Source organism: Arachis hypogaea, chromosome 19, assembly GCF_003086295.3.
Source record: "Arachis hypogaea cultivar Tifrunner chromosome 19, arahy.Tifrunner.gnm2.J5K5, whole genome shotgun sequence".
Classification (NCBI taxonomy): domain Eukaryota; kingdom Viridiplantae; phylum Streptophyta; class Magnoliopsida; order Fabales; family Fabaceae; genus Arachis; species Arachis hypogaea.
The window spans coordinates 24,126,909-24,151,813 of NC_092054.1; the positions used below are offsets into that span (position 1 = coordinate 24,126,909).

At 34.2% G+C, this 24,905-nt stretch overlaps 1 protein-coding gene and 1 long non-coding RNA gene across 2 annotated transcripts; both read left to right on the forward strand.

Moving 5' to 3' along the window:
* The first annotated feature begins 6,181 nt into the window (after positions 1-6,181).
* LOC112777262 (uncharacterized) lies at positions 6,182-8,810 on the forward strand. The gene is made up of 6 exons (XR_003190359.3): positions 6,182-6,305; positions 6,835-7,022; positions 7,105-7,228; positions 7,524-7,647; positions 8,225-8,644; positions 8,731-8,810. It is a non-coding gene; the product is annotated as an uncharacterized lncRNA (long non-coding RNA).
* Positions 8,811-22,345: 13,535 nt separating this feature from the next.
* Positions 22,346-22,984, forward strand: LOC112778120 (uncharacterized). Its single transcript, XM_025822483.1, has one exon. It carries the CDS (start codon positions 22,346-22,348, stop codon positions 22,982-22,984), a length of 639 nt encoding a protein of 212 aa, XP_025678268.1.
* Positions 22,985-24,905: the final 1,921 nt, after the last annotated feature.

Genomic DNA, 24,905 nt, shown 5'->3' on the forward strand with positions numbered 1-24,905 from the left:
TAAGATTTTCTTTTATAAATACTCTAAATTCTATTGAAAATAATATATATATATATATATATAGTGTAGTTAATTTTTTTTTTTTGGTTTTTTAATCAAGTGTACTATAGTTATAAATAAAGATATAAATAAAAAGTTACATTAAAATAATCTTAATATAATTAGAGTAAGTTTAGTTTGCGTTTTCAATTTTTCATACTTTTTATATTTTTTATATTTAATATTTTTTATTTTCAAAATTTATGAAAGAAAATATTCAAAAATATATTATTTTATTATTTACAGTACAAGAAAGTTTTAAAATAGCGACCGATTTTAGCGACCAACAAAATTGGTCCTATTAGCGACCGATTTTGCGACTAATCAAACTTTTCTAGGATTTAAAAAAAAAAATCGATTACTAAATTAGTGACCGATTTAACTACCAATGACAAAGCCAATGTAGTCGGTCGCTAAAATCGATCGCTATTTTTTTAATTTAGTGACCGAATAAGCAACTAAAACAAAAAAACAAGATTTTAGAATATGTTGGTGGCTAAATCGGTTGCTATTTTTAATTTAGCGACCAATATAAAAACAAGTTTAATAATGGTTGGTCACTAAGAAGTTGGTCGCTAAATTGGTTTTAAGTGTTAAGATAGCGACCGATTTAGCGACCAACTATAAAATGCTGGTTTTAAAGCATTTGATCGCTAAATTGGTTGCTATTTTATAATTTTTTTGCGACCGAATTAGCAACCGACTTAAAAATATGTTGATAAAATAGTTGGTCGCTAATTCGGTCGCTAAGGTAATGGTCACTAAATCGGTTACAAAGGGTTAATATAGCGATCGATTTTAGTGACTAACTATAAAATCTTAGCATTAGAGCAGTTGGTCACTAAATCAGTCGCTATTAACGACTAAATTTGTGACCAACTAAAAAACAAAAGTTACACATTAATTAGTATGTTTTAAATAATAGGAATAAATTAGATTTCAAAATAAATTAAAAAAACCATCACTTTTCAACCCTAACCCTAAGCTCTCTCCTCAGTCCTCACACAGCGTCCCTCTCGCCACCTCTTTCACTCTCCGGAGGAATGGAGAGAGAAGTCACTTTCCGTCGAGTCCTAGTCGGCGTCGTTTTCATCGGAGCCATTCTCGATCATCGGTGCCATCCCTCCTCCTCTCGAGTCTTTATCGCCGTCTGCCTCTCGTTGTAAACCCCATAAAATTAGCGAATAATTAACTAATAAATTAAATTTTAATAAAAGAAATTAGGAATGTAAATTTTGTAGTAAAATATGATAGAGCTAATTAAAACAAGAATTTTGACACTAATTTCAAAGAAAATTTGACCCAAGATTAGACCGAACGAGCCGAACCGGGCCCAAAATTGGCCCAAGGCCCAATTCGACCCAATAACACTTAATGAACACAGCTTCCCCTTCCTCCCTTCTCTTCATTCACGCTGCAAAACCTATTGGGGATGGGAAGAAGAAGTCAAAACCCTTGACTCCAATTCCAACCACCATATATCCTCACTCTGAGCTCCGATCGCTGCATCGTTTGCGGCCACGCGACCACCGCGTCGAGCTCTACGAATCTATCGGAACAATTTCATAGGTAAGCGACACCCTCACTCCCGTTTCTCTACCCCTTGAGTTTCGAAATTTGTGAGTATCTATGTTGAGATTTTGATTGATTTTGGTGCTCTAGGTTCGATTTAGCTTGCGAAACTTGTTGGACTTGGTTCGTTTGGTCCGTGGGTACAGTAAGGATTGTTAACCCTAGTCAATTCTATGATTTTGTGTGTTGGATATTAAGTTTTGGATATATATGTGTGGTTATGTGAATTTAGGTGTATATATATACATATTGGAGCTTGAATTGTGGGCATTGGAACTTGGTGGAGGTTGGGTGTCAATGCTTTGGTGATCTTGGACCTTTGGGGTTGTGTTTGGCTTTAGTGGGTTGCCTTGAAAAATACGTAGAAATCGGCAAAGGTATGATTTTAGTTTCTCGTATTTAATATATAATATTATGTAAAAACTTAGGTTAGATGACCATAGGATAAGAATGAATGCATGTGTATGTTGAATTGCTTAGTGTCTTGATGACAATTGTGAACAAGGTTGGGAGTTGGGTGTTATTGAATATTGGGTGTGGAAATAGAATGTTAAATGAGGCTATGATGATGATTGACATGTTGATAGTAATGAATTTGTATAGATAATGAATTATTGATGTTCTTATTGATATAAGTGTGAAATTTATGTGCTAGAGTTGTTTAAATTGGAGTTTAATGGGTGGTGGAAGGATGTAGAGTGATGTTGCTATGATATTGTATGAGTTGGTGCTGAATTTGAGTATTATAGGCTGATTTTTGAAAGGTGACTTGATAGAAAATTGAGGTTTGAGGTTTTTGTAAAAAATTAATTTTTAGTCGAACTTTGGTGAGCCATAACTCGGATTTCGGACCCCCAAATGATTCTAAACTTAATTCATAAAAAAATTGGGTCCGTGAAGTTTACGCCGTTCAAAGAACGGATGAAAAATAATTTAAAACAAAAAAGTTATGCGCGTCGGAAGTTTGGGACTCAAAACTAAAATTCTGCAGATTTTCAGACTTAGCCGTTCGAAATGGGCCAAAATGCCCGTCCACGCATACGCGTGGCCCACGCGTACGCATGACCTGAGCAAAATTACACGTATGCGTACGCATACACATGACATGCGTACGCACGGCCCTGTTTTTCAGCAAATGAACATTTTGTGTTTAAAACCCAATTTTGAACCTCTAAACCTCTATTTTCATTGTTTAGCCCCTAAACCTTAGTTGTATGCTTAGTGATGAGGTGAAGTTAGGAAGGGATGGTAACTTGCAAGAGAAGAAAGCTTGAAAATATGATGAATCATGGTTGAGAAGTGTGAAAGTGTTATGGAAATGATGAACATTTGTGATAATGATGTGATGATTGATGATTGAACTGATTTGGAATAAATGAATGTACGTTTGAGATACCTGGGCAGTGGCAAGGGCTGCGGCAAGTGCTGCAGTTCATCCCGCTTGCTCCAGGTCAATGCTTGAGATATCTGGATAGTAACAAGGATGGTGGTTCGTCCCACTTGCTCCAAGTTAGCAATTGTGACGCCTGGGTAGTAGCAACAGTAGTGGTTATTCCACTTGCTCCAGGTTGAGCTTTTTAAACACCCGCCTGGGTAGTAACGGCTGACGAAGGAAAAATGTCGGTAAAGATTTTTCACAAAAATATCGCGTTGCAAGTATTGTTCTAAACCGACAATTAAACCTCAATCAACGTTTAGATTGTTTGTCACTTAAACAAACCTAATAAAAACCGAAGTATTTAAACCTTCGGTCGTCTCTCAAGGAATTGCAAGGAAGTGTAGTCTATTATTGGTTATGGAAAAGTATATTTTTGGGGTTTTTGAAATAAGGAACAAGAAAATATAGATTGCGAGAAAAATAAACTAATAACTAAGAAAGCTCTTAGCAAGGATTGAGAATTAGAAGTCATATCCTCATTATCATCATCAATTGTGATGGTAAATGTGAATTGTCTTCACTTAGTTAACCTCTAACCAATAGAGGAATGTCAAGTGCATACAATCAACTGGAGTTCACAAGTCCTAGTCAACTCATAGTGAGAGACTAGCTTTGGTGCAGTTCAAGCTAACCGGCAATCTCTAATTACCATTCAACAAAATACTTTTGATAACTCAAGAGTCTCTAAATACTCAATCCAAGCTAAGAATACAAAAATCTAATTTAAAATCCAACCAAGCATTTTATCAAACACTTAGTAGGCACAAAATAAAAGCATAGAAAAGTAATAAGAGAATGTAAAATCTAAAACCAACAATTGCAAAGAATCAATAACACAAATTAAATAAAGCATTAATAAAATAAAAAATATGAATTGCATTAATAAAGATCAAGAGTAGCAAGAGTGCATAACATGAAGGCAACAAAGTGAAAGAAATTAACAAGAGAAGATAACTAAGGTACTAAAACAAATAAAAGTAGAAGAAAACTAAATTAAAACAAGGTAGAAATCTGAATTTGATGAGAAGGAACAAGACTAAAAATCCTAAAACCTAGAGAGAGAAGAGAGCTTCTCTCTCTAGAAACCTACATCTAAAACCTAAAATTGTGTGAATGAAAGTGATTGAATGATTCCCCCCCAGCTCCACTCTACAACCTCTATTCTGTATTTTCGGGCCTGAAATTGGATCAAAAGCAGCCCAGAAATCGCCCCCAACGAATTCTATGTAATGCAGCACGTGACGCTCGTCACGCGTACGCGTCATTTGGCTATGGCTCGGTCACGCGTACGCATTGTCCTTGCGTACGCGTCGCTATCAGCTTCTGAAATTCTCAATTTTTTGTGTTCCTTCCACTTTGCATGCTTCCTTTCTGTCCTCTAAGTCATTCCTGCCCTATGAAACCTGAAAACACTTAACAAACATATCACGGCATCGATGATAATAAAAGAGGATTAAAAATTAGCAAATTTAAGGTCCAAGAAGCATGTTTTCAATCATAGCACAAAATTAGGAAGGAAAATGTAAAACATGCAAATTATATGGATAAGTGTATGAATAATTGATAAAATCCACTCAACTCAATACAAAATAAACCGTAAAATAGTGGTTTATCAACCGCAGTAGTTGTTATTCTACTGGCTCTGGTTTAAGCGGGTAGTAGCAAGGGGGTTGTAGCTCAAACCCACTTGCTCTGCATGGGTGTTTCTGTTCATGGTTAGCTACCAGAACGTATCGGGTTGGCTATATAACTGACAGATGATATCATCAGCCATAGGACAGGCATGAATCATATGCATATTGTTTGCTTTGCTTGTTTGTGCATTAATTGAGAATGCCTAACTGAATTATTATGTTAATTATTATATTTGCTAATTGCAGTACTTGTATACTAACTGTGTTTGCCTTTGCTTGCTTAATTGTCTGTGCAGTATCATTGGTGTTGGAAGATTATTAGAGGAAATGCGGGGAAGTTAGGGAGTTCAATCTAGTTCAAGATTTGTTTAAGTTAGAACCTTAGAAGACCACCCGTTATGGTTTCTGTTTTAGTATTTTAAACTCTATAATCTGAGTGTCGGCATCCTAGGATTGCCTCTGGCATTCCCAGGGCCTTATATCTTATGTGTGTGGTACCTTTACTATGTTGAGAACCCCCGGTTCTCATCCCATACTATGTTGTTATTTTTCAGATGCAGGTCGAGAGGCACCTCGGTAGGCGTCTGGAGCTTCTGCAGCGAAGTGGATTAATTTTGGGATTTTACTTTTGGTCCTTTACTATATGTACTTAGACTCTCTTCATATATATATATATATATATATATATATATATATATATATATATATATATACTTATTTTATTTTATACTTCCTAGAGGTTTATGGAAAACTAGGATTTTAAACATGTATTTTGGGCTATTGGCTGTATATTCTGTATGTAAATATTCTCCGACCAGTCTTAGCTTCGCAGGCTGAGTTAGAAGCTTGTTATTTTGTATTTTTTACCCTCTATTCCTACTTTCTGTTTATTTATGCCTTTGAACCTTAGTTTCTTCACACGCAAGTAATCTTGTTTTCGGAGTGTTGCACTTTTTATTTTACGATTTTTGCTTTATCCATTTTTCAAGGCTCCTCGTATACTGTATCCTTTTCAATATTATTATATATATATTTTTATTTTAGAAGTCGTAATATCACACCACCTCTGTTTTACATCCTAAGTGTAAAGCTCTGTGTGGAAGGGTGTTACACTCGCTGCGTACTTCCTCTGCTCGTTCCGCCATTGTCACAGATCGTCGCATCCGCGTTCAGATCAGCCGTTGCTCGCCTTCTTTTATCAGCGTCGCCTTCTATGGTAACTGCTTCTCCGATAACAACAACAACAACGGTCTTCCGGTTAAGCTGATTTTCTCCTTCAGTCAAGGTACTTCAACTTCGTATCTCTGATTTTGATTTCTCATTATAATTTCAGAGAATATCTCTATTTTTATTTTGATTTGGTTTTATCAATTAGGATATTTATTTTCAAATCTATTGTTATTTATTTTCTTTTTGAAAAGTTTTCTTTTGTTTCATTGAATATATATATATATATATATATATATATATATATATATATATATTATAATGAAGCCATTGGAGACATACAAAGCGGATCTGAACATTGATTTGAAGAAGCACCATACGCTGGTAACATTTCTGGACAAGATGGCTTATTGGACTATTAAATCGCTCAGATTTCCCACTAATCTATTTTTCAGGTATTCATTATTCATTGATATCTTTTTAAGTGGTACACGATGGTGCATGTGATGTTAGGTTGCTGAGGATTAGATCATAAGTTGATTAACCAGCACATGATGGGTGATTGGCTCTATTATTATTATTGTTTGAGAATTAAATCATTTAATTGATAATATAATACCTTTTATCTTTTGAAATAGGATAAAACAAATTTCTGAAAGTTAAATTATCTTCATGAAGATTAATAGCTTATAGCCTCTTTAAGGAAATTAAACTGATGATTACATAGAATACTTTGTTTAATTTGAAAAGTCCATATTACCTCTTTGTTCTTCAATATAGAAATATTACATCTTACATACCTTAAAAAAAAAAATACAAGCCTTGATAATTTCATAGTCTATAATATAAAATGCTTAATTAAGCTTTGTTCTTATCATATGTTTTATGCAAATGTAACAGCATATGAATGCTTTCCATTTTTCTTTATCCGTTTTTCTTATCATACGAATGCTTTGTTCTTATATTTATATTTCTTCTCATCAGTTTATGAAGGGGAAAAGTCCTTTTATAAGGAAGAAGACATTACTATTCCGGTAAATGTTTATGGTAAAACTAAAGTCGCAGCTGAGTAATTCATTTTCAAAAATTACTCGAGTTATGCAATTTTGAGAAGCAATATCATCTATGAACCACAAACAGTCTCACTTGTTCCAAAATCTCTTCCAATTCAGGTGGATATGCAGTATTTGAACTTTGTATGTTATTAATTAATAGTTACTCGATGTTATTAATTAAATCTATCTCTTGATGCAGTGGATGGATGGTGTCCTTGCTAAAGGAGAAGAAGTGCAGTTCTTTCACGATGAATTCTGTTGTCCGATTTTTGTTAAGGATCTTGTAAATATAATACTAGCTTTAACAAGCTTATGAATATCAGGTAATAGGAGTTTCAGAACCAAAGCTTATATATTGATCAAAATGTTTTTAAGTAAAAGAAGATCTAAATGAGAGATTTAGTATGTCATTCTGAACATTATATTGGAGGAGGTTACTTCCTATCTATGAAAATTATTCATATATTATAACTGAGTTACATATAAATACAGAATCTCAAGTAAATATAATTTTCCTTGGCATTTTCATTTTCTTTTAGCCCTTTTCAAAGGCTCTCTTTATTCTTTTTTAACTAATTTTGCAACCATGATTTCTACTTTTCTGATTTTTTTTTACAGAGGATAAGCAAATATAATTGTTACTCAATGCTGGTGGACCTGATAAGGTATCGCGAGTTCAAATGGCCATGCACAGTTTAGAGGCCATGACACCTCAAAAATAAAATCAGTGTCTGCTTTGCCGGTATGTAATCCACTTCATTTTATCACAATTTTCGGATGTAATTAGTAATTGTTTATTGGTTGCTATAAAACTGAATCAAGTAGAAAAAAAATAAAGGAAAAAAAAAACCTTTTTTTGTTCCAATTAAATTAATCAAAATAGATGGTTGCTATTGTTCATGTATGTTGATTGGTATTGATTCTAGTGTGCTTGTTTGAGTATATAGGAAATTTGTAGCTGAGGATCCTCTAAAGTTTGAATTTCACTTTAGAGAGTAAAGTGTGATCTCTCACTATTGATTCCATAGCTGGGACCAAGAATAAATATGAAAGAGAAACTATTCAAGGGTAGAAGATCACACTTTACTCTCTAAAGTGAAATTCAAATTTTAGAGGATCCAAATCCGAAAATAAAAATTAGACTCAATCAATTTATAGTTGCTTGGAGTAACAAAATATGAGGATAAATATATGTGCTTCATTTTTGTAGCAAAATGCTTATTTGTCTCTGGTTCCCACCTATGTAACCAAACATACCCTTTTTAATGGGGTTAAAAAAGGTTAGTAAAAGCTGATGCAAGATATTTGCTTTGTTATAGAGCAATTTACTGGAATGGAGCATTATGAATTTTCTGTTACTGGAGTTGTATCTCACTTTTAGCATTATGAATTTTCTGTTACAATGGCATTACTTAAATGCTATGCAAGATATTAGTCACTGTATGCAAGTTACTAAGATAGTTGACATTTAGTTTAGTTGATTATTACTTGTAACTTAAGTCACTAAGATAGTTAATTAGTTAGTTGGTGTAACAGTATGCAAGTTAGTTTATTGTAAATGAAAAAAATGGTGAGTGAAGACGAAAAATGAAGCCCGAGAAACCAGAAGCTATTGCCGGCTAGGACGAAGAGGCACTGCTTCTCGCGAGCCTCGTCGTTGAAGACACACTCGATAGAGATTTCAAACACAAGAAGCGCTCTGTCTTGAACTCTAAGACTCCACCAACCAATTCAAGAAGGTATTCTAATCCTGCTTTCTTCAACGCTTTTTGTTTGAATTGCGTTATTGCAATTATGTGATTATTGGAGTGAACTTTGTGTTTAGGAAACGCAGGGCACAGAGTTCCCCAGAATCGATACGAGTGGCTGTTTTTGATCTTGACGAAGAAGAGACTCCAAGAAAAGGTTATTTTATTTGCATTTTTTCCAATTTGGGGTTTAGGGTTCTTAGTCTTTCATAATAGATTCTTATGTTATCATTATTGTGCAGATAGTGAGAAAAAGACTAAAGAAAAGAAGGCCACTGTAAACGAAGAGAGTAAAAAAGGAGGGAAGGAATCCGGTGTTGCTGCACTTCCCTGCATTTATAAGCTCAGAGATGAGCTTTCTTGCGCGGTGAGTGGTTTTGATGTCGATATAATTGTTTTCAAGGTTCATAAATTCCTAGTTTCAAAATCATTTCATTTTTGTTTTTATTTATCATTGTGCAGATTTGTTTGGAGATATGCTTTGAGCCAAGTACCACCCCTTGTGGTCACAGGTACACTTCAAATAAAAATTTTCTGAATTTCTTACTTAGTATGATTTGTCCTGGCCGTTTTTTAAATTTCTAATTCAAAATCTTGAATATATATTTACAGCTTTTGTAAAAGGTGCTTTCGATCTGCTACAGACAAATGTGGCAAAAAATGCCCAAAATGCAGGCAATTAATAGGGTATGTATAATTTCTTTTCCTTCCTTCTTTTTTTACTTCACAAAAATCTCATATCCTTAATTAATGTAAAAACTTGAAGATTGAGCATAGTTTATTGACTTTCTTTATGAAGTGAACAATCAAAACAACTTATGATGCAATATGCATCAGTCTCATCTTGATGAAATGAGCATAGTTATCAGAATATGCAATATGCAATATGCATCACTCATTGGAACGTGCTTCTTCTTCTGTAAACCGTAGTTATCAGAATCGAACCGGTAATTAATCTGGTCATACGATTAGGTCATTGAGTTACTGGTTTAATTGGTGGGTTACTAATTCACTCGATTGATCCGGTCATAATTAAATAAAAATAATAAAATTATAAAAATAAATTAAAATCAAAGTTAAAATTTAAAATATATATCTTTACAAGTATATTAATAACGCTACGTTAATAAAAATAATTATCTTATATATTAATTGTATAAATAATTATTTAAAAAAATGATATAATAAAATAATTGTGTAAAATATTTTATAATATCAATGTATTAAAATTAAATTATAAAAATAAATAAATATAATATTATTATTAAAGAATAAAAATAATGTTTTATAATATAATTACTTTAATATTATATAATTATTAATTTTTTTAGGATGACAGGTGTTTTGTAAACAAAAAGTATTGATTTTAGTGTATATATAATTATTAGCATATAATTTAACAAAGAAAATATTACCCTAGTGGATAGCTCGTGCTTTAGTTTTGGAAAGTCCCAAGTTTGTTCCATGGACTTGCTTTTTGGATGATTAATACAAAAAAGTTGTTTCCTACTGTGATCCCACTCCCCGCTAGTGCACTGTGGAAACGCACGGATTACATTGATCCGGTCGGACTAACAGATTCGATTCAATTTAGATTTGACCGGTTCAATCCGAGTTAGACCGATTCTTTATGGGTCAATAATTCAAACGATCAGACACTTAATTAGAACCGGTTAAAGGTTCGATTCACCAGTTTTCAGGCGCCTCTTATCTTTCTCTACCTAAAACTTATCAAGGTCGAAATGCTCACCATTATGAAGATGAATGAGATGAGATGAGAGACTAATGTACCATCCTACCATAATCCTTATTAATTAAATATATTTTGAAGGAATAGCCACTATTGAGTAAAATATTATTTTATGTAGGATATGTCCAGGTCCAACTTGCATACAATAGGACTATCATTCAATATTTAATCCTGTTCATTCTAATTTCGGGCTTATTAAGTATGGAGCATGGACTATAATCTCCCTTGTATGAATTTTGATATCAATAAAAATGCTCTCTAGTCTTAAAGATTTTCTAAATTAAATGATCATAAGTCAAGGAATATAGAAATATCTCCACTGTGTTGATATCGATCACATCATTAATTAATCTGATTGTCTATGGTAAAACTAAAATAAATAACGATCTCTTTTTATTTTTGTATATAATCTTTTCTTTCTAACCCTTAAATGCTTTTTGTTACTAATAATCTTTGATTGCTAGTTAGTAACCGATTTAGTGACTGAAATGTTGGTTGCTAAAATATAGTCTCTACTTAGTGATCGAATTAGAGACTGAAACACTAGTAACAAATTAGAGACCGAAATGCTGGTCGCAAATTAGCGACCGATTTCACAATCGAAAAGTTGGTCACTATTTAGCGACCGATATAATCAGTGACCGAAAAATTTGGTCACCATTTAGCGATTGATTATATTAGCGACCGATACTCTATGATGAGGGTTTGGTGTCCTTGTTCAAAAATCGGTCGCTGAAATCGGTCACTAATACTTTGGTCGCTATTTTTTAATTAGCGACCAAGGTTTTAGCGACCACCAAAATCGGTTGCTAAATCGGTCGTTAAATTGGTTGCTATTCCGATAATTTCTTGTAGTGTTATACTGTTTTTACATTTTGTTTCTTCGCAAAATTCAAAAAATATAAAATTTAAAAATAAAAGTAGAAAATAAAAATATAAAGCAAATAGATATCATAAAGTTAAATAATCTATAGTGGTAGAAAATTTTAAATTTTTTATTTTAATAAATGCATAACAACCACTACAAGAGAAATGGTACTTAGCAGCGATTTTTATAAGTATTAGCGACGGTTTTAAACCACTGCAAAACGAGTTAGTAGCGCTTCATGAAACGTTGCAGTATGGGGAGTGGAGATTTGATTTTGTGGCGGTTTCACTGAACCGCTGGCACAACCGCAACGAAATCCCTTGAATAGCGTCGGTTGATTTAACGGCGGGAACCTTGAATTCAACGACATTTTCCAGCAGTTTTTGTAAAACTCGAGATATTAGTAAATAATTAGCTAATAATTATTTATTAATCAAGAAAATTAGAAAATTAAAATTTATAGTTTAATGTGGTAGAGAAAATTAAAACAAGAATTTTGATACCAATTTCAAAGATTTTGGCCCAAAATTGGGCCAAATGGGCTGAACTGGGCAAACTGCGCCCAAGGCCCAACCCAACCAACCCTTATACTTAAAGAAGAATCACTCTTCTTCCTCATTCATGCTGTTCCACGCTGAAGCATGCAAGGGAAAAGGTTCAAAAACCCTTGTCCTCCATTCAAGTTGCCATAACTTCTCGCTTCACGCTCCGATCGCCGCACCATTTGCAGCCACGCGACCGCAGCGTCGAGCTCTACAAAGCACAGTGGTCAATTTGGTAAGGAATCCACATTTTTCTTTTCAATTTTTTATTCCCCAATTTCGAAACACAATGTGAAATTATGTTGAATTTTGCATGATTTCGGTGTTTAGGTTCGAGTTAACCTACGGGTATTGTCGGGTTTAGCTTGTTTGAGCTGTGGGTCAGGTAAGAACCCTCTAACCTTTTGTGATATGTTAATTTAGTGAACTCTATATTGATTATAGTGATAATTATGATGTTAGATTGAAATTGGTTATCGGTTGGAGTTAATTTGAGAAATTGGAAGCTAGAGGATTAGCTTTGGAGGCTGGGTATTGTTGGTGAAGGGGCTGGAGTTGTGGAGCTTGTGGTTCGAAAATGCTTGAGGTGTTTCGGGTTATCGAAAAGTCGGCCAAGGTATGGTTTTGGTTTCTCGTATTTAATATATAATGTCTTGTGAAAACTTAGGCTAGATGACCATAGGTTATGAATGAATGTATGAGGGTGTAAATTGCTTAGTGCCTTGTTGATAATTATGAACCAAGTTGAGTATGGATTTGTTATTTAATGTTTAGAATGGAAATTCAAATGTTAAATAATGATTTACTGATGGTTGATAAATTGAGAATAATGAATGTGTATGGATGATGGATTGTTGATGGTCTTCTTGATATAATTGTGAAGTTATGCATGAGAATTGCTTAGAATTGAGGTATGATAGATGATGGAAGGATGTAGATCTGTGTTGTTGTGATATTGCATGTGTTGGAACTAATTTTGGGTGTAGAAAGATTGATATTGAATGGTGAATTAATGAAAATAAAGGTTTGAAGGTTTTAGAGTAAAGTTGATTTTTAGCCGAACCTCGGTGAGTCATAACTTGACTTCTGAACCCCCAAATTATTCATACCTATTTTAAATAAAAATTGAATCCGTGAAGTTTACGCCGTTCGAAGAACGGATGAAAAATATTTTAAAATGAAAAAGTTATGCCCGTCGGAAGTTCAGAGGGCGAAGCTAAAATTCTGCAGACTTAGCTAAATTTTGATAAGACATGGTTGCATGCGAACACATACCCGTCGTACGCGAAGGGTCGTTTCTGTTTGGCAGGCATGGGTATGCATACCTTGACATACGTATACATCTTGGCCCAAAAAGTGACCTATGCGTACGTATACCTCTTACATGCGTACGCATACCCCTGTTTTTCAGCAAATTATTATTTTGTGTTTTCAAGCCAATTTGACCTCCTAAACCTCTATTTTCACACTGTTAGTTCTAAATTTAGATAGTAAGTTTAGTAATAAAATGGAGTTAAGAAATAGAGGTAACTTGGAGATGAAGTAAAGGTCGAAAGTGATGAGATTAGGCTATGGAAGGCAAGGTTACCTAGAAGTAAAGGAAGGTCTAGAGTAACTGCACTGAGATGTTAATGATGAGATTGGAGATGACTATGTGTGGTTGGATTGGTCGAGATGTGTGTGTGGCCGGAACGGTCGAGATATGTGTGTGGCCGGAATGCTTGAGAGGGCAAGATTTAGGTGCGATTCTGCTTGCTCGATAACTTGAAAAATGTATTTGGATGGCAGGTTGAGGACAGAAGTTCCCTTTCTTTTTTCGTGATGAGGATGTGGAGAAAGTGGAAAGGCACTTTCCTTCGTATTATTTTCTCACATTCTTCTCTGGTTGTAAGGTAGAAAGGCACGCTCCTTCGATGTGAAAAGGCATTCTCCTTTGTATCTCCTCCAGGAGAAGGTAGAAAGGCACACTCCTTCGATGTGGAAAGGCACTCTCATTCGTTTATGATCCTCCTGGAGATGCGCAACCTAGAGACAAATATCTGGGTTAGCTACCAGATGTGTCGGGTTCTGGCGATATAACCGACACGTGAGCTCACGGCCAGTAGGACAGGCATGTATCATGTTGCATTTGCTTGCTTTGTTTGGGTGTGCATAATTGTTTTGGTTTGCCTATCTGATAAATTCTGTGTAACTGATTACTGTGATACTTGCTGTAACTGTTCTTTAAATGTGTTTGCCTTGTATTTTCTTGTGTTTGTGATTGTCTTTCTATTTTGGGTACCTTGGTGGTGGATGGATGATAATGTTGATTTGATTTGAAATGGGCCAGAGGCCGGGTTTGAGTTTATTTGGGCCGGAGGCCGAGCTGGTTTGATTTGGGCCATAGGCCGTGACTGGTTGGGTCAGTAGTAAGGGTTAGAGTTGAATGAGACAGTGAGTGGATTGTAATTTGAGAGATTAAGTTAGGATTGAGTTAAAACCTTAAGAACCTTAGATATCTACCCCTGCTTATGGTTTCTGTTTTAGTTCCTTAAGAATTATAATCTGAGTGCCGGCATTCTAGGATTGCCTCTGGCTTTCCCAAGACCTTATTTATTATATAAGTGGGCACCTTAACAATACTGAGAATCCCCGATTCTCATCCCATACAATATTGTTGTTTTTCAGATGCATGTTGAGAAGCACCACTCTGTATTCTGGAGACGCTGATGAAGCGAAGAACTCTTAGAACTCAGGGTTGTATCTTTGTTTATATTTATATATGTATATAAGATCTCCACTTGTATTTTATGTTTGTCCCTCTTAGAGGTTGACTCGGAGAAACAGGTTATCAGTTTTCTATTTTGGTTTACTTTTGGGTTTATTTGTGTATGTATATATGCTTTGGCCGGTTTTAGCTTCACGAGCCGAGTCGAAAGCCTTGCTATATGTATCTTTGGAATTCTTCTCTCATAGTTATCGTTTACACGAGTGATGCGATTTTCTATTCAACGCTTTGCTTAACTAGTTAAAATTTCTTTCAACTATTATATATATATACACTTTTAGAGGTCGTAATACTTTACCACCTCAACTTTATGACTTAAGTATAAGACTCTGTGTGGTAGGGTGTTACAGTTTTGAACCGCTACTATTTTGTTGACCGATGTATTTTTTAAACGTATTTCGCGGTAGTTTGTAGCTGCCGCTATCTGATATTCAATAGTTTTAAATTTATTTTCGGCCATTTTGTAACCTTCGCTATTTGCCCGGCTAAATGGCTACAAAAATACTGTATTTTGCACCGTCAATCAATGCTTTTTTAATTTGAATGTACTAGGTAATATTTTTTGTTTTTTTTTTGTTTTTTTTTTAATTTTTCCTGATATTAGAAATCTTAATTATTTGTAACTGAAAAAAAATTGATGGGTAAATGACATTAGTAAAACTGATAAAAATACTCATATATTTATTCAAATATCAATAAAGTGTATTCATTACTAAGAGTTGCATAGTCAAAAATAAAAAAAAGGGTATATTTAACTAAAAAATTAATTTCAAATCCTAAGTTCTACTTTTTACTCTGTTCCTCCAACGAATTCATCCGTGCAGCCATGTCTGGTGGCAGCTCCCCACCTTGCCCTTGAATTAGACATCTCAGAGCACTCTCTGTAAGGCCCACATCGGTTGGAGAGGGGAACGAAGCATACCTTATAAGGGTGTGGATACCTCTCCCTAGCATGACGCGTTTTGACGAGTGAGTGTGGGGGGCTTTGGCTATCATCCCTATCGTCAAAGGCAAAACCGTGAGGCCTTGTGTGTCAAAGCGGACAATATCGTGCTAGCGGGTGGTCTGGGCTGTTACAGATGGTATCAGAGCCAGAACCCGGATCGATGTGCCAGCGAGGGCGCTGGACTCCCTTAGGGGGGTGGATTGTAAGGCCCACATCGGTTGGGGAGGGGAACGAAGCATACCTTATAAGGGTGTGGATACCTCTCCCTAGTATGACGCATTTTGACGAGTGAGTGTGGGGGGCTTTGGCTATCATCCCTATCGTCAAAGGCAAAACCGTGAGGCCTTGTGTGTCAAAGCGGACAATATCGTGCTAGCGGGTGGTCTGGGCTGTTACACTCTCCATTGCCTGCCTTTTTAATTTCTCGGCCGCCAGCTCTGCTTGTAGCTCAAGCAGCACCCTTTGGGTCTCCTCTCTTTGAATTTCATTGCTCGGCTGATGTGAATTCGTATAGAACACTTGACTAGAAGTCGGTCCGATACCCATGCCACGCACTCTATCCGGGTGCTCCTTTCCAAGAGCTTGAGCAAGCGAATCATTCTGAAACAACGGTCCAGATGATTCATCATGCTGCTCAATCTCTACAATTCTTTCCTACACAGTTAGATAAGCGAACATAAGCATTTATTAGCTAATTGCTAACCGAATAGACTTTCAACCCAATTTTAACAAACAAAACCTATGAGAAACAACTTAGCGATTCACAACGCATTACTTACACCAATAGCCCGAGCTGCATCATGGAGATATGAGCCATTAGGTCGTTTGTGCGTTAAGGTCCACAACTCTGCTCTACCAATTGGACGCCCTTGTCGTTCCGTCTATAACAATATAGCTAAAATAGTGAATAAGTAGAAGAATAGAAGGTTCAAAAAGAGAGTCAAACGTAAATTACCTCTTCTTCTTTGAGCATTGCCAAGCTTTTCGTCCGCCAGTGTGAGTGTATAACTGCTTCGATCGATTCACAATATTTTTTCTACACTTCTCCTATCATGCCATCAAAAGTAAAAGTTACTAGACACCATTTTGACTAAATATAACATAAATAGACTTTTTTGTTAAGAAAAAAAATATATTACTTTTGTGTCTTCACTATTGCGATAATTAAGGTATCATTTCTAACGATCCGTAGTAATTCCCGGTGGACAGCCTTCAATATTTTGTTCAATATATAATCAGTTCTGATTTGTAATAATCATGGTACAACCCGTTCCTTGTGTCCTTCCAAGCCCTCCCTAGCATTTTTAATATTGTACGCTTGATAATTCCTCCACTATCCTCATCAAAATGAAATATTTCGTGCACCAGTAAAATTAATTTGTTAGTAGGTGTCAAATTAAGATTCTCGAACTCTACAAGAATATAACGTTTTACCTTTACACATTTTTTATAGATCTTGTCCTTCGAGCGAACCTTTTTCCAGTCTTTCTCGCATATTGAAAATTTGGTGTAGTCAGATCCTAGCAATCTGAGAACGCCACTCAGTATACCAACTTTATTTTCAACTGGTTGTAGTCTCTCGTTGCACTTGAGTACGATCTTTCTACCGTTAGATGGTTTCATAGCCTCCTTCACACTCAAATGAAGTTACTTGAATGTCCCATCGAATTCTGTAAATCATAGTTAGTCTGTGTGAGTAACCATTGTGGCTAAGATGCGATAAAATCATATAAAAATTAAGCATAAAAAATTATATGAGATAAATTCTTGTATACCAATTGTTTTAACATCCAAAAATGAGGTGGTCTTGCGTCCCTTGCGCTTCGGAGCCTCCGATGGAGCAAAGAGGTTATCAACGTGTTGCTCAAAATAATCTATCTCATCTGCCTCTGGGTCTAAGTCTTCATCACTTACCTCTGAGTTTTGAGCACCATTCGTGCAAACCTGTAGAGCAGGTAGTGATTCGGTACTGGGCGGTCGAAAGGGGCGTAAAGATGAGGTTGCTTGGGCATCAGCACTATTAGAGGGGGGAATTGGACAATCTACTTGATGCACAGATGAAGCCGCAGCAGAACTTGTTTGAAGTTGCTGACATGCTGTGTCTAACTTTGATTTTTTCGTGTAATGACCTATCTTAGACATCTTAATAAACTGGATACTACCAAAGATATTCTGGACATCTTAATAAATTGGTTAACCATATTGAAAACTTAAAATTTATATATTTTTTTATAAAAAAATTTCAAAAAATATATACATTTTTTATAGTTAAATTTATGGCAGATATTAACTAAACTTTTATTGCATAATATATATAAATTTATATATTTGTCCCAATAGGTTGTTTCGCTTTTCCCACGCTAATTTTAGTTCACATTAAGACAAAAATTATTTACTAAGCTTGTATTATTACTCAGAAAAAGATATACAATTTAGTTGAATTCATAATTTTTTATCTAAAAAATATTTTTATTTTGTTTTCTTACCTTACAATTGTATAGTTATTATTTATTTATCTTCTCATATCAATTTAATTTTTTAAAAAAAATAATGTTATGATATAATAATATCAAAATTTTATGATTAAAAAATTTAAAAATTAATTCTTATAAACAAAACATATATATAATTAGCATAAGACAAAATTTTTATACAAAATTTACATAAACTTAGAAAAGCCTATGAATTGAAATGAAATATTAAAAATATAATTATTATATATCTTCTTCTATGATTATCTGTTTTGTTTAAGTATATTCTTATCCCCCTAAATAAAAGCATCGGAAGATAGCATGGTTAGAAATTTTGTAGTCTAAGTAACTGGCAGAGTAGTCAAAGAGAAAAAGGAAGTAGTAGTGACTAGTCCGGACTTCATGATTATTATTTATTAATGAGTAATTATTTAAATCAGTTTTAAAAAATTTTTAAAAATGGATATTTTAGTTCCTAAAAAATTAATATACAGATTAATTTTTAAAATTTTACTCCAACAAACACTACAAGAAAATAGAGTTATTTTAATATTTTATTTTTTAACACCATAATTAAATGTTAAAATTAATATATATTTTTGACAAATATCACAAATGTCAAATTTTCTATATTTTCTTGATGAATAATTTAACCGTAGAAAATTACTCCTCAATTTTGATACTCATTTGTTTTTAATTTACTCCACTATTTTTCTTCTTCTTTGGGCTCTGTTAATTTTGACATCATACTGCTCTCAGTTTAAGGTTATACTACTCATTCTTTATCTTCAAAATCTCAATTTATTCTTTAGTTTCAAGATCTCATTTCATTCTTTGTTAAAATTTTTTTGTTGAAAATATTTTATTGTCAATAAGTGTCAAAATAAATAGTATTTTTGACAATTAATAAGTATCACAGAAAATATGTTCTCAAAATTTTTTAACAAATTATTTTTGACAGTCAATATTTATCAAAATAAGATTTAAATTTTTTTCACAATCACTTATATGTTAAAAATACTATTTTTGACAAAATTTTTATTAACATATTTTCATAGTTAAAATAGTGTCAAAATTTATCTTTTTGACAAATTTTAATTTTCTTTTATACATTATAACCCTAAAAAATAATCTATATTGTTGTAGTGAAATAAATTTGTCTTTAATCTATTTTTTAGTAGAGTAATTATCCAAATTAATCTTCAATAATTCTTAAAGCGGACATTTTAGTCTTTAAAAAATATTAATACACAGATCAATTTTTAACGTTTTTTTTATCAGATATAACAGTTTCTCGTTCATTTTACTTTTACTATATGTCAACCTTTATTATTATTAGCTTAGTTTTGTGCATGTTGACGATGACACTATCATATTAATACACTCTTTTCATTGAAAACAAGTAAGATGAATAATAATGTTTTGAAATTCAAATTAAAACACTTTCTTTTAATACAAACATACTTTTTAAAATAGGACATCTTTTAATTATATTAAATATAAAAATATTAAATAATTTCAACTTTAAATTTTTTGTAAAATAATCTTTAATATAATTTATTATTATTATTATTATTATTATTATTATTATTATTTATTATATTATTATTATTATTATTATTATTATTATTATTGAGTGAATATATATATTTATATTTTTTACGCAAAAATTCTTATATTATAAATACATACATAAGAATTTAATGAATAAATTTATTATTATTCTTATCCTAAATACAAAAAATTATGGTAGAGTATTATTGTATAATAATAATAATAATAATAATAATAATAATTTTATTTAATTTTACTTTTTTTATAGATGAAAAATTATTATGTCTGATAGAAAAAAATATTAGAAATTAATCTGTATATTATTCTGTTAAAAAATGAAACTAATTTATCTACAGAATAAAACTTTAAAGATGTTCTGATATATTAATTTTTTTTGAGAACTTAAATATTCACTTTTAAAATATTTAAAAATTAATTTAAATAATTACTCTTTATTAATTAATAATCAGGGTGAAAAAGTTAGATCAGTATATCGAAAATGACTGAAAAGCCAAAGAATCGTCAAAGTTGAAGAGAAGTCCTTAAGATTCTCTAAAATGATCAAACTATCCAATTGCTCGAGGAGAGACTTGGTTTATGCTTGAAAATGAAAAGGAAACTTTTTCAAATATCATATCTCAGTATCCATTTAAGGTGACATTTAAGGGCAGATAAGGTACGTGATTTTATAAAAAAATCAGATTGGATGAGTAAAGGATAAAAACATATAAAACGTGAAATATTGAAAGAGAATGTTAGAGAGTTAACATAATTTATTATTTTTAATTAGTAGTTAGTTATTAATATTTAAAATGTGAATTAAAAATATGTTATTAGAATAATATTAGATTAAAAAAATTAAATTAATAATTTAAAATAATAATAAAAAATAATAAATTCTGATAATGTTTAAATATTTTTTATATCAATAAAATTTAAATATTAAAATAATCTGATTTAATCATAAATTATTATAAATAATTAATGTATTTAAAATTATAATATCATAATGTTGTGCCAAAAATTTGACACAAATAATAAAAAAAATCTTTTAAAGTGATAATACTAATAAAATAATAAAATGATGTTATAATCATTTATTATTTATGAGTCTTACTATTTTAATTTAAGAATGGTTATTAATGGTGTACTTATTTTAGAAGAGTCGGATTTCAAATGATATTAAATTTGATGGTTAAGTTACCTTATATTTAATGTCCAAATTTATTTAAGGTTTATAACTATTTGAGATTCAAATTTATTTAAATTTAAGATTATTTGAAGTGCAAGTTTGCTTGAGGGAGGGATTTGGTGCCCTTGAGGTTTAAAGTGCTCTGCTAGGGTTTAGCAGAGAAATTCTACTATCTATAATTTTCTGTGATCAATCGATCATTTCGAGTAATCTAGTGTCATTGTGTCAACTTGATCAACATGGCAGCAAACGCTGCTACCGCTGCTAGCAATCCGAGACTGCAACCTGAAGAAGAAAACACAATAATCAGTTTTGATGAGAAAGACGTGCAAGTTGGGATTGAACGTTGTGCAAGAAGTTTAGTTGGGAGACTTTTGGCGGATAAACCATTCTCAAGCGGTACTGTGGAGGCTGCTATGTACTCTATATGGAGGCAACCGGAGGGTTTTAAAGTGGTAGATCATGGAGGAAACATATTTCAATTCTTCTTTGGAGATGAGAAGGATATGCTTCGTATTGAGAGGGGTGCCCCTTGGCTATTCAAAAACTACATCCTGAATCTTAGGAGATGGAAGGAGGGTGAGAATAATGCAGAAATATATTTCACTCACGTGCCAATATGGATACAAATTTGGGGTTTTCCAGAACAATTCAAGACTAAAGAACTAGGAAGGAAGATAGGAGGCTCATTTGGAGAGGTGCTGGATGTGGATATCTTCCACGTTCGAGGCAAGGAGCATAGCATTGTTAAAATACAGGTAAACTTGGATGTAACAAAACCTCTCAGAAGATATGTCAAGCTTGCTGGTCCCAAAAACTAACAACTTGAAGTGGCATTAAAGTATGAACGGATCGGCACTTTTTGCAATTATTGTGGATTCATTGGACATGAGACAAGAGCTTGCAGTTTTCAAATTGAAGATTCGTTGAAGGGAGAGGTGGAAGAAGAAAAGTGGGGGGATTGGTTGAAAGCCGACCAGACGGGAAGAATAGAGGGTGCTACAAAGGATAATCCTAATACTAATCTGCCTAAAGGGAAAGACAGCTCACACAATAGGGCCAAAAAGCCAACTCCAGTAAACTTAATTAAGGGACTGGCTAATCTATCAATGCAGTCTCAAGGACGAGAGGGAAGAAGTGAGGAAGAAGAAGTTATGAGCAATGCTATCGTTCAAAAGAAGATACAAACAGCAAACTATCCTCCACAAATCAGTACCGGATCAGCAATAGAAAGAAACAATGCTGAAGGAAGAGACGAAAAGGAATATTCAAAGTGGATTGAAGCAACGACGTGCTTTGTGTTTGGAGAACAAGGGCAGCAGCTCACAAAATCTACCAGCAAGAGACAAAACTTAAAGCAGCTAGCAAGGAAACCTACTACAATGTCTGGAGTTAAAAGGAGTTCACATGGAGAAAGGGTTCCACTCAATAAGAAGAAATTATGTTCAGAAGAAAAGATGCAAGCGGAAGAGGGAGAGGGTGCCACCCACAATGGGCTCCCAGTGACCAATGAAGATGATGATGTGGAACTGTCGGGGTATGGGGAATCCCCTGACAGTTTACAACATACAAGGGATCTCTAGATCTCATTCTCCCGAGGTAATGTTTTTATGTGAAACTAAGAATATTACCACGAATGTTACAACTCAATGCAACAAAGCAGGTTTTCAGCAGGCATATTGTGTGGATCCTAGGGGTCAATCTGGTGGGCTAGTGCTGGCATGGAAGAATAATGCAGTTGTCTCAATTCTTTCTAGCGATGACTTCTTTATTTTCTTTGAGTGGACAGACCCTACCAAACAAAGAAAATGGGAAGTAGTTGCTGTTCACCTACATTGTGATGACAACATTCGGTTTAATCAATTCCGAAGAATTATGGAGATCAAAATGACAGCCAGCCCCTATTTTCTTGTGATAGGCGACTTTAATGCCATCTCCGCCTACCATGAGAAAGAGGGAGGAAGAATGAAGTCGGCCTCATCAATAGAGGTTTTCAATAAATTCATTAGTGATGGTGAGCTGGTGGACTTGGGTTACGAAGGGAGAAAATTCACTTGGAGCAATAGACGATACGGTGACAACCTAATCATGGAACGGCTGGATAGATGCCTCTCTACACATCATTTCAGAGCAAATTATTCGCAAGCAACAATACTACATTTAGATGATACAGGCTCTGACCATTGCCCTTTGATGCTACTGGCGGACAGGGAGGAGCACAAGGCAAAAAGAAGATTTTGATTTCAGGAAAGATGGTGTGACAATGAGGAAGTTCTTAATATGGTGAAAGAAACATGGAGGACTGAATTTCATGGCTCTCCAATGTTCAAGCTGTTCTCTAAACTGAAAAAATGCAGGCATGTATTGGTAGAATGGCAGAAATCTGGCTCTAGCAATTCGCAACACCTGATTTTAGACTTGGAAAATCAATTGAAGCTGGAAAAATTAAAGGGGACAGAAGCAACAAGATCAACTATTTTACAGCTGGAGGAAGAATTAGCTGAAGCCTACTTACAAGAGGAGAGATATTGGAAGGAAAAAGCTAGAATTCAATGGCTGAAATGGGGTGACCAAAACACAAAATTCTTTCATGCTAAATTCCAAAGTCGAAATCGAAAAAACAAGATTTTCAGACTACAAGACAGCTCGAGTAATTTCAGCACAGATTCTGGAGGTATTGCCCGAATTGCCACTGAATACTTTAAGGAGCTGTTCACTTCCTGTAACCCCTGTACTGCCTCGGCAGAACTGCAATCTCTGGAGAGGAAAATTGATGATGCTACTAATAGAAAACTTACTAGAAGCATTTCCGAGGAAGAGATCAAGAAAGCTACATTTTCCATTAACCCGTTCTCAGCCCCAGGAGATGATGGATTCACTGGAAAGTTTTATCAACATTATTGGGAGATTATTAAAGGTGATCTATGTAGTGCTATTAAAAGTTTTTTCTCTGGAGGTCGGATGTTAAGGGCATTCAATCATACCCATATTTGCCTAATTCCGAAGACGCAAGGCACAGAAACCATGAGCCAGCTTCACCCCATTAGCCTCAGCACGGTCCTCTATAAGATTATATCTAAGATTCTTGTCCATAGAATGCAGGATATTTTGGATAAAATCATAAGTGCTAATAAGAGTGCATTTATTAAAGGTCGCCTGATCAGTGATAATATACTAATAGCTCATGAGCTTATGCATTTTTTGAAAAACAAGAACCATGGGGATCATGAGATGGTAGTGAAGCTTGACATGAGTAAGGCTTACGATCGGGTTGAATGGTGCTTTGTTTGGGAAGTCATGGAGAAGTTGGGCTTTTGTTCTAAATGGATTGACTGGATCAAGGAATGTGTTACCACTGTGTCATACTCTGTTACTGTGGATGGTCAACCTCATGGTTACTTTAAACCATGCAGGGGATTGAGGCAAGGCGATCCCCTTTCCCCCTATCTTTTTATTCTTTGTGCAGAAGGGCTTTCCCATCTGCTCCACAGAGGAGAACAGAGGAGAGAGATCTCAGGTCTACGACTCAACGATAGATGTCCTACGATTAGTCATTTATTCTTTGCAGACGACTCAATCCTATTTTGCAAAGCTAATGAGCAGGAGTGCCAGAGACTATTAAAGATTTTGGAAGATTATAAGAACGCTAGTGGGCAACTTATTAACTTCTCTAAGTCTTCAGTATTCTTTAGCAAAAACACCCCAATACAGATTAGAGATGCCCTAGCTGAATCTCTACAAATTTCACATGTGGGCAGACAGAATAACTACTTGGGACTCCCAGTAGTAGTACATCGATCTAAGAGGCAGACGTTCAATTTCATTAAGGAAAAGGTGGAAAGGAAGCTGCAAACATGGAAGAGATCTCTACTATCCGTTAGTGGTAGAGAAGTTTTGGTGAAGGCGGTAGCTACAGCTGTACCTATCTATACATTGAGCTGCTTCAAGCTCCCTGATTCATTGCTTGAGGAAATACAAAAGAAGATTCTGAGTTTCTGGTGGGGTCAGAGAGGCTCTGAAAGGAGGCTATAGTGGGTGAGATGGGATATAATTTGTAGGGAGAAGAAGTATGGGGGGCTAGGTTTTAAGGACCTTAAAGCGTTCAATTTAGCTATGCTAGCCAAGCAAAGCTGAAGGATTCTTACTAAGCTTGAGTCCCTAA